General features: G+C 42.0%; 2 protein-coding genes across 2 annotated transcripts; both read left to right on the top strand.

Annotated features, from left to right (window-relative positions):
- Nucleotides 1–821: 821 nt before the first annotated feature.
- LOC122921810 (C-reactive protein-like) lies at nucleotides 822–3,728 on the top strand. The gene is made up of 3 exons (XM_044272064.1): nucleotides 822–909; nucleotides 1,516–1,571; nucleotides 2,024–3,728. Exons 1-3 carry the CDS (start codon nucleotides 878–880, stop codon nucleotides 2,635–2,637), a joined length of 702 nt encoding a protein of 233 aa, XP_044127999.1. The 5' UTR covers nucleotides 822–877; the 3' UTR covers nucleotides 2,638–3,728.
- A 2,287-nt stretch (nucleotides 3,729–6,015) lies between these two features.
- Nucleotides 6,016–10,624, top strand: LOC122921981 (C-reactive protein-like). The gene is made up of 3 exons (XM_044272356.1): nucleotides 6,016–6,090; nucleotides 8,266–8,321; nucleotides 8,642–10,624. Exons 1-3 carry the CDS (start codon nucleotides 6,056–6,058, stop codon nucleotides 9,049–9,051), a joined length of 501 nt encoding a protein of 166 aa, XP_044128291.1. The 5' UTR covers nucleotides 6,016–6,055; the 3' UTR covers nucleotides 9,052–10,624.
- Nucleotides 10,625–11,236: the final 612 nt, after the last annotated feature.

Below are 11,236 nucleotides of genomic sequence, written 5' to 3' on the forward strand. Positions count from 1 at the left end.
CTGCCAAGTGCCTATATATGTAATAGTACCTCCAGTGCCTGCCAGGTTTCTATATAATAGTGCCTCCTATTGTATCCACATAATATTGTCTGCCAAAGTGCCTTTATCATGCTGACTGCCATTGTGTCCATAAAAAAACCTATTTGATGTGTGCAGATGTATCTATGGGTGTATGGAGCAGGATACCATCATGTGCCAAATGGACAAACCCTACCCAAAGCCCTATTAAGACATATGTTCATCATAAAGAGACCCCCTTCATCAGCCAGAAAAGAGCAGCTCCTGCATGGCACACTTAGTACAGCCATGTATTCCATGGATGTCCAAGCAAAGGAGATAACAGGGTACAGGAAAAGTTCATTGTAAGAAAGCAAAATCTGTAATAGGGCCCCCCGCTTATTATATACCAATAATAATACAATAACTGGCACCAGAAACTGGTTGCAACTGCTACCTCCACGTCTTCTATGCCAGCTGATCTCAGATGTTTCAGCCCTTGTCTACACTGCTATAGGGTTGAGGTTTGTTAGGAGGAATCTCAATAGAAGAAAACCTGCTTTCCCTAACTTGATAGGGGTTGCAGTTCTTTAATTCACCCGTGGGGGTGCTGCAGAGAGGAATTGATCACTTTTTACTACCATCCTTAGATTGCAGCTGCAGCAGGACATCCTGTGATCTGCTTATCTCTCAGGAGACCATTGTAACTAAAATTGGATTACCAGTATCTTTCCAGGAAATGTTAAGAAATTGTTTTAACAAAGAAAGAATGATAAGGAGAAAAATATCTTGGGGGAGGGTCAGGGGTTGGGTATCTCGGCAATATATAAAGTAACGTATGAGGGTAGTTCAGTCATTACACAGCCTCTTTACACACTAGATGAGATACTTTGGACCAATCTCTGAATCCAGGTAAGTGAACATTACTTAATAGTGATGTGTAATAAATTATGTAGTCTTTGTGGGCTTGGGTCAGGGTGGCTATGCTTGAGTAGATCCCATCCTCATTTAAGTAGTTTAGACAGTAGTAAAAAGCTTTTGTTGGAGCTGCTCTGAAGGTGAATACAATGTACTGTCCTACTGCCCTGATTCAGGACCAGTTTTCTAGAAAATGAGAAACAAAGTGCCCCTTAGTTACTTTTTATCATAATTTCCCTGGTAGTCTAGGGTAATAAAAAGACCTAGGTGGCCTAGGAGAGAGAGGGTTTAATGTTATGTTTCCTGGCAGTCAAAGTTATGTGAGGGGAAAAGACACATTTTGGTGGTCTTTGGAGGCTCCTAGGAGATGGGGGTCATGGACAAGTGCCCAGTTTGTCACCCCCTAATACCAGTCCATGCAGCCATTTTAGGGAGTGGAAAGGCTGTCCATAGGGTTCTTCAAAAGACGGACTGAGAGGAAGAACAGTAAAATCCCTGCCCTTGTAATCACCCCTAATATATCTCCAGTCCTGAGAGCTTCCAGGAATACGTACATTTGAGGAGTGATGTAGTAACATCTTGTGTCTATGTTCTGTATAGGATGAAGATTGTGGTTCTGCTGCTTGTGGTCATCTCTGGATGTTGTGCCGAGGAGAGTAAGTCTGTCACTAAGCTGGGCATTTCAGGGATCTTCTTCATGGCACTCCTGGTCCCTTTGGGTGTGGCTGCTGCCATACTGGGTTCAGATGCCAAACAAAACCAAGGCATAGTGTGCATCAGCTCATACAATATACTGATGCTGGTCAGCATCATGACTTAGAATGGCAGTGACCAGAGGAGGAAGGACCTGAGAGAAGAAAGCACATGGTCTGTGGCTTGAATTTGTATTTAAGCAATCTAATATTTTTGTCCTGTCTAATAACTATCCACATACACCTGGAACAGGACCTGGCTAGAGTCCTGCTGGGCCCTGTAACAGTCAATGCCTCTTTCTTTTGGTTTAACATGGGGCGATAATTCCCCAAACCAAAGCTATCTGCCTGTGTAAACAGACTCCTAGAAAGATGACAGAGATGTGATCTGGTCCTTGTTTTTTTTTCTCTTTTAGATTTGCTTGGTGCATCTTTCTTGTTTTCTAAGACTACTAGCTCAGATAGAGTGATTTTGAAGCCCATCATTACCGAACCTTTGAGAAGTATCACTGTCTGTCTGCAGTCCTATACAGATCTCACCCAGAGAGATTCCCTCTTCAAATTGCAGAATCAAAATGTGTATCCGTTCCATCTCTACCAAGTCTCAAACATTTACAACATTAAAATAGACCGAGATGAAGTTTCCTTTAGGAACAGCGGAGAGAGAATGGAGTTGAGACTCATCTGTGTGTCCTGGGAGTCCAGCAATGGTGTCATCCATTTTGTTGTCAATGGGAAACTGTTTCCCAGGAAAGTCTTAAAGCCAGGTTTCAGCATAGTCCCAGGGTTTACTGCGGTCCTCGGGCATAATCTTGCAGTTTCTGATGCTGGTTTTGGAGTAGGAGGACCCTCATATGTGGGTGAAATTACAAACGTTCACATGTGGGATCAAGCTCTTCACCCCAGTGAGATGCAATCAATGTATTTTAATAATTGTCGTAATTGTAGTGGAAATGTCATTAACTGGGAGTCCGTGGACTATAAGATTTATGGAGACATCCTCTTGTATAGGCCATCAATGAAACCTTAGTTGGTCTAAATTACTGAGGAAATCATCATATTATTTGATTAAAATTGTAGGGATGCTATTTTTAGGTGAACCTGTGGGACCCCTACTTACCAAAAAACAGGAAACCCCTAACCCCAGTTAGGCAAGTCAGGCAGATTGCTGCATATAGTTAACAGGATGGAGAAGCTTGAACCAGGTGGTCACTGAAGCCTGGAAAGTACACTTGACTGTTTACGTACCACTACCTTACATAGGCTTTTTCAGTTGCTGCAAGGCTATCTTTACTTGCCGAACTAGGGTCAGGGATCCACATTCTCCTCCATATTTAAGATTCCCACCTATCTGACATTTTTGTAAGAAAAAAACCCACAATGGCACAACATAGGGCGTTATCCCAATAAAAGAAGATGGGGGATATGCAATGAAATATGCCCATCATGGATGGTTGTGCTGGGAGCACAACATCCATGTAGACACATAGATAAGTGTGGCTGCAACCCAAGGTCCATCTAGAAAGCTTGTGGAACTGGTGAAAATTAGAAGTACATCCTGGAAAAATGAAGTGTACAAGGAGCCGCTGAGGGTAGAGAATCCCGAGGTATAGTCCCTTTGACCATTTTTTACAATGCAAAAGCAACTTTTTTCAGGACTGGATTTTTTTTACAGTGTAAAAGCAATGCGTTTCAGGACTGGACTAGTCCAGTCCAAAAACACGTTGCATTTACATTGTAAATAAATGGTCAAAGAGACTACATCTCAAGATCCTCTATTCTTGGTGGCGCCTGGTATAGTCCTTTTTTCCAGGACATATATTTGACATTTATTACATAAATACTGCATAAGTGGGGCTTCTTGGTCTCGCTTTAAAATCTGTAATAGGGACTTCAGTCACCTCACATAGGTTAAACATAATAAAAAAATGTGTTTGCTGGGAATATACGCAATTTAATTGTAACATTTGAGGACCCCAGCACTCGTAATAATTATCTTCAGTTCTTTGGTCCATATCTATTAAAAAGCAATCATGAGCAGTCCGAGATGAAGCTAACGCATTACATGTCCTATAATGTATGTTATAATGTTCTTTTATAATACACATTTGATTTAGTCAAGTGTTGTGTAGTCTCTTTTCTACCTATAAATTACATTTGTAATCCAATGTCATCTAACACTTCTCTTTGTCTGGGCTTCAGTTTCGCCCTTAATATTCCTTTAATAATGCTCATGAATATTCAACAGGCATTTGCCAAAGATTTCCATACTGACAACTGACTGGCCTGTTATGTGACCACGCTTTTAAGCACCATAATGGCAGAAGGGCCTTTAAACACTTTTAGGCACCTCTTATAGCTCCACCCCTGAGGAGCTGATCTTAGAGGTTTAACGAGACAGACCTTTGTCATTGGTCTTCAGTGGTTCAAAATGATGTTGTGGCAGTAGCAGAGGACAACGCAACTTTTATAAGATAAATGTTTGTGTGAAGGGATGGCCTTAAAAGAAACACCACTTTTATGACTTGAAGGGGTAATTCTAATGCAAAAAAAAAAATCAAAAATGTATATCAGAGCATAACCAATCTCCTGCGGCTGCCGTTATGAGCGTAGCCAGGTCAGGACATCTTGACACAGCAGGAAATAGCTAGGAATGACACTTAATCAATCAAAAGCAGAGGTGGGTCATCACTGCAGTCTCTGATTGGCCGAGTGACATTCCCAGCCATTTGTTGCTGTGTTGCAACAGGAGCAGGAAGTGAAGTGTAGTAGGGACCTGGACACTGTCACAACCACAGCAGACTCAGCAAGGTGAGTATAAGCTAGTTTGAGGGCCATCCAAAGTCACCCCATTAATAGAGGTGTTGTAATCTGAGTACTGTTACCAAGTGGAAGCCAGACAGCTGTAGAGTGAAATAGCCTAACCATGTTTGGAAGCCAGTGTCTGGTCAGTATAGACTTTGTAGGCACACAGCTTCCCTTGGGCCCACCACAGATTCTCTGGTACTCTGGTAGGCCAGTCTGACCCTGTAGGCACCTGACCAAAGTTGGAGAATGACCTGCAGATAAAGAGAGAGACAATGGCTTCCTTTAAGGTCTAGTGTGAGGCCTTAAGGTCTAGTGTGAGGCCTATTACAGTCCTGCAGTGTGAGCAGACTGGTGGAGTGTGAAAGGGTAATGTTAGGGGGAGTCTGTCACCAGAAAATTCTCTGTTACACCAGGCACAATGCCTTGTAGGGGTCACTCAGCTGAATGTAATGATACCTTGATTCATTCTGGAGAAAAAGCACTTTTATTTCATATGCAGATGAGCAGTTAAGGGCACTAAGGGTGGGCCTAAACCACTCTGTGCATCCTTCCTCCTCCTTCACCTCTGTCAACCCCTCCCCCGCAGGGCCAGGTTTGGTGAATATGCTGAAACCGGCACCTGTCAATCAAGAAGGAGAAAGAGGAGCTGTCAAAGGAAGGCAGAAGAGCAAATGTGTACAAAATGTCTTGGTGCTCTTAACTGTTCATCTGCATCTAGACTAAAAGTACTTTTTCTCCAGAATGAAGCAATAGGTCACTAAGTGAAAGGTATCATTACTTTCCTCTAAGCTTGTCCTATAAGGCATTGTGCCTGGAATGACGGTAAGCCAGGCTGTGGCTGGGGTTGCCTCCCAGGGAGCCACATTGCCACCACAAGAGCAGGAGAAAGCTGACATTGGGTGCAACCCAATTATGGTGGATTAGTTGGAGTTCCTCATGGTCTCTTGCCCCAGTGATGGACTGCTCAAAATGTTCTTTACTGTGCCACCAAATGTGGTCCTGTAACCATCAAGCATATTGTGTCACGTGTTCTAAAACCATCAAGCATATCATACCACTGTTATGAAGGAAATAAAGTTATTTCTTTCACCCTCAAAAGTTCTCCGTCATTCTTCAAGTTACAGATCCTCCTACAGAAACATACCCCCAAATGGCATCTCTTGCTCTGTAGGATGTGGCTCATCCATGAATTACATGGACAGCTTATACATTTCAGTGTGATTTTTTCTGATGGGGGAAGAAATGAACATATACATACAACTGGGTTCCTACGCAGATTCAGCTGGACACCTGTGATCAGTGTTTATCTTCAAGGGATCCTTCTAAGAGAAAGGGAGAGCCCAATGGTGTTTGTCAGGCTTTAATTCTCATAATCACATTCCAACATTCCAATACTGCCAGACCTATATCTCTCTTCAGGTTTTCCTACACTGGATTTCCGGTCTTGCGGTTTCACTAGTTTATTCCTGGAAATGTTGAGAAGTTGATTTAACATAGGAGTATATGTACAAAAACAGATGGGAGGATGGGGTAAGGGGGTTGGTTGGGGTAAGGGGGTTGGTTGGGGTGGGACATCCCAACAATATATAAAATATGGTATGAGGGAAGTTCAGTCATTACACAGCCTCTTTACACTCTAGATGAGATACTCTGGACCAATCAAGTCTGAATCAAGGTAAGTGAACATTACATAAGATGTGATATGTAATTAATAAAGTAGTCTATGGGGTTTTGGGTCAAGGTTGCTGGACTTGAGTAGGTCCTAACTCTTTTTTAAGTATTTAGAAAAGTAGTGACAACCCCTTGTTTGAGCTGCTATAAAGATGATTACAATCTATTATTCTTTGTCATCAGCCATTCGGGGCCAGTTTTATAGAAAATGGGTCCCTGGGCAAAAACCAAAGTACCACCTTCCCATAGTCAGATTTTATTCTAATTTCACTAGTGGCTTAGGTGGTCAAAGGCGCAATGAAAAAGTTTATTTTACAGACAGTCAAGGTATTTGTATTGGTCCATTTCACAAAGGACCTGTAGCCATTTCAGGCAGTGGAAAGACTGTCTATAGGGTTCTTTAAAAGAAAGACTGAGAGGAAGAAAAGTAAAATCCTTGCCCTCGTGATCACCACTAATGTATCTCCAGTCCTGAGAGATTCCAGGAAAATGTACATGTGATGATTGGTGATGTAATAACTAGTATTGATCGAGTGCCAAAGTGCTCCGGTGCTCTGGCCGAACACATTGAGCACCCGAGCACAATGGAAGTCAATGGGAAAACCCAAGCGTTAAGAGAGCCTGTAAGCTACAAAGTTGCTTCATATGTGTTGGATGGCTTGTGTGGACTTGTGCACCTAGATCATTATCATTAGGGTGACAAAAAGTTTTCTGATTGTCCTAACATAATATTCAATAACCTTTCTATACAGTTTTGTCATGTAAACTCATTTGCATAAACATCATGGGCATATGGGAAAGACAATGCAATGAGCAGAATCTGCCTTGTTTTTCAGCTGAAAATCCATTTGCATGGGAAATTCACGCAAAAAATTCGCAATTAGAATATTCGCGATCTACACTACTCATGAATGAAAAGACTATGGGCCAGATTTATCATTAGCTCAAGTCAGTTTTCTGAAAGCCTTATGTGAAAGTGGAGTGAGCTGTCAGAGTCATGATAAATCTGGCCCAATGAATCCAATAGATGGCGCTGTTCATGACCCATGGACAGCGCCATCTATTGGTTTCATAGTCTTTTGTTAAATACATTTTATTAGGTTTTGATATAATTTGCACATTTACATTCAAAGGTACATATTGGATCAACTTACAGGTCATATTCCTTTTTACAGATATATGCAGTGAAAACAAAGATAAAACACATATAAACAGTGCAATAATCCTTTCCTTACACATTCCACCCCAAACCCCCCCCCCCCCCCCTTCTATACAGGTGATGTGGTTAAAAAATTTTTTTATTATAGGTATTCCTGCAGGTGTGCACTGTCTTATTTTGGAGTTCATGTGGATTTATTGTCGTGTAGTCTCATGGTAGTGCGTCTTTATGTAAGGATTGATGACGCTTTATATGTTATTGGTTTCATAGTCTTATGACAAGACTATGAAACCAATAGATGGCGCTGTTCATAAGTAATGTTGATCGCGAATATTCTAATCGTGAATGCTGTTTCAGCTGAAAAACAAGCAGATTAAGCTAATTTGCATATGCCCACAATTATGCAAATTAGTTTACATGACAAGACTGTATAGAAAGATTATTGAATATTATATTAGGACAATCAGAAAACTTTTTGTCACCCTGATGATAATGATCTAGGTGCGCAGGTCCACCCAAGCCATCCAACAGTTATGAAGCAACTTTGATGCTTACAGGCTCTCAGTCAGATGAGAGCTGGTTTGGAATGTCTCATAGTGCACAAGGCTGCCATTGTAAGGTATGTTGACTGTATCTGTCTCATGGATAGATTGTTGGCTTGCACATACCCGGCTTTTGGCATATAGCCTTTGTGTGGTTGTCTATTGTATGTCATAGGTAGTGGGAGTCCGAGATGCATCCAGACATTCTCCCCATGCTGTTTCCAAACCATTTCGGTGGTGTTTCCATCAATTTCTAACCTTTTTTTCTGAAAACCAGGCACTCTCTCTTCTTCAGAGCAGGGGGTGCCTGGTTTAATGCTCGAGTCTCCCGTTCATTTTCATTGTGCCCGAGCATACATAGTATTTGGCTGAACACTGCGATATGCTCGAACCGAACTGCTGCATGCTCGCTCGACACTAGTAATAACGTATAGATAGCATCCACTGAAATGAGGTCCTGTGTCTGTGTTCTGTACAGGATGAACTTCCCGGTTCTGCTGCTTGTGGTCATCTCTGGATGTTGCGCCAATGAGAGTGAGTCAGTTACTAAGCTGGGTATTTCACTGGCACTTGTTATCGTCTTTCTGTCTATCATCTATGTCATATCTATCTATATATCTATCCTTTATCTATCTTTCCATCCACCACTTATTATCTATCTATCTACCTATTCTATCTATCTATCTACTGTATCTATCTATCTATCTATCTACTGTATCTACCTATTCTATCTATCTATCTAATCTCTTTGTTGGGTCGTATAACAAAAATTCCCCTTTTGCTCTGTCACTACTTTTCACTCTTCCCCTAGAATGATGACAGGGATCTGATTTGAACTTTCCTTTCTCTTTCAGATTTGCATGGAGCATCTTTTGTGTTTTACAAAATCGGCAGAACAGCAAAAGTGGTTTTGAAGCCCACCACCACTGAACCACTGAGCAATATCACTGTCTGTCTGCAATCCTACTCAGACACCACCCAGAAAGACTCCCTCTTCAAACTGAAGAATGAAAATAATTCCATAGCACTGTTCCAGCTCTACCGGCAGCTAGATTATTACTTCATTGTCCTAGACCAACAGTATGTTTACTATAAGGTCAGCGAAGAGAGCATGGAGTGGAGACTCATCTGTGTGACCTGGGAGTCCAGCACTGGGATCATCCATTTGGTTGTCAATGGGAAACTTTTTCCAAGGAAGGTCTTAAAGCCAGGTTTCATCATAGACCCAAAGGTTATTGCAGTCCTCAGGCAGGATCTTGCTTAATGCAGGACTTCCTTCTTATTTGGGTGAAATTAGAAATGTTAACATGTGGGATCAGGCTCTCCACCCCAGTGAGATGCAATTGATGTACTCTAAAAGTAGTTATAATTGTTGTGGAAACTGTAATTAACTGGGAGTCTGTGGACTACGAGATTGATGATGTCCTCTTGTATAAGCCATCAAAGAAATGTTAGTGGATTTATTTTAAAATTTTCAGGATGCTATTTTGTAGGTGAACCTCTGCGACCCCAACTTATTAAGAAAACTAGAGACCTCTAACCCCAGTAGGGCACAATAAGCAGTCTAGTTCATATAGGGGACCAGGTAGAGAAGTGACTTTTAGAAGCTTTGGCAGGTCCCTATGACTCTTTGTGTACCATACTGTACATAGACTTCAAGGGGGAGAATCACGAAAAGGTGTGACCTCTTTTCCACACAATTTCCTAAGAGAAGGTTGGCCATGTTTATGTGCCCAGCCAGAGTTATGGATCCACATTCTCCTCTACCTTTGAGACCCCCACCTGACATTTATAGCATTTGTCCCAATGTAAAATCTGTAATATGATCCCCCCTAAGCATTAGAGAAGAATGTGGCTATTATCTCTGCAGACTGCACCCCCAAAAAGCTATGTCCCTGTGGGATATTCCTATTTCACTGGTTGAAAAGAGACAGAGATTCATCAAGTTCAACCACTCTCAACTCTCCTAACTTTAGTTACCACAGGTTGAAGTTGCAGGAATCTTGTCAGAAGGACTTCTCTACCTGTGTCCCCATGACCATTCTTCACCAATCCTGAATGCTTATTATTATGATAAGGGTAACGGGTTTAATTAACCAATCAGAATCTGATTTTCCTTTTTCTAGTACAGGTTAGTGTTGGGACCCACATCCATCTCACACTGATATACCATCATTGTCTGTAAATGGTAGTCCTCCTTCAAAGGGGTTGTCCCATCTGAACATTTATGGCATATCCATAGGATAAGAAAGGGGCCACGACGTGGTCAAAGAGCATGCCCACATGCATCCTTCCTCTCCATTCAATCCTATGCATGCATACTCAGTTATTTTTTAAAGTCCCACAGCAATTAATGGAGTGGACGCTGTGTATTTGGGGCCACCTCTCCATTCATCGCTATGGGACCTCCAAAATAACCAAGCCAGCGCTCAGCTATTTTTGGAAGTGTCATAGCAGTGAACAGAGAAGGCCAGGCATGCGCAGCTTGGTCTCCATTCACCGTCTTGAGATAGAAGCTGGTCCCAGAGGTGGGGTTGTAGGACATTTATGGTATATCCTATCGAAATGCCATAGATGTCCAGATAGGACGAACGCATTAAGGACTCTTGGATACAGCTGTGTGCACCATGCTTTTTTATTGTTATCCAGGGTTTTATAATGTACCCTTATAATCTTCTAATATACAACTTATTTACGTGGAGGACAGACATTTATTCATTGCAATCCTATGTTATTCTGTCTCTCTGGGCTTGAGTTTTGCCTATTATATTACTTTCTACAAAATGGCTGATCATTACCATTTATCAGGGGTTTCCCTAAAAATAAAATATTATAAGACTTCATCCATATGCTGACCACTGTCTGGCTTGTCATATGACCTCACATTCAATTCTTAGCACCAGTGAACCCGATTGGTCAAAACTCTGATCTACAAGCTCCACAGACCTGCTCATGGATAGTTCAAATGGCTGCCAGATGTTGTACTGGGGTTTACCCCCAATGCATCCCCATGCACAGAAGTGCCGTAGAAACTGAACTTTGTTTTACTTCTTTAAAAGTCACACCAGTCCACAGGAGGAGGACCATAGTGGTCAAAAATGTACCTGGATTGTCCTGAATTTCAGAGACACTGGCAAATTTGGCTTGTCCAAGCTCAAAAAAGAGGGATCATGCAGACTCCTGCAGTCACATAGGCCTATCACCGCCTAGCAAAATCTCTGCAAAGACTCTAATAGTGACTCGGACCCACTCAGGCAGCACATCTGCTGTATGAACTCTTTCAAGGCTATGAGCCAAGCACTGGACCCTGAATGATGAAAACAGCTTCTGTTTGTCTTATTAACACCCCCCAGTTGTAGACCCATGGCAACTGTGCTGACCTCTGCAGTTGCTGACATGGACAACTCCCATGGGCATTGAAAATAGGTAGGTTTCTTCCCTGATGCTAG

Source organism: Bufo gargarizans, chromosome 11 (genome assembly GCF_014858855.1).
Source record: "Bufo gargarizans isolate SCDJY-AF-19 chromosome 11, ASM1485885v1, whole genome shotgun sequence".
In the NCBI taxonomy this organism is placed as follows: Eukaryota; Metazoa; Chordata; class Amphibia; order Anura; family Bufonidae; genus Bufo; species Bufo gargarizans.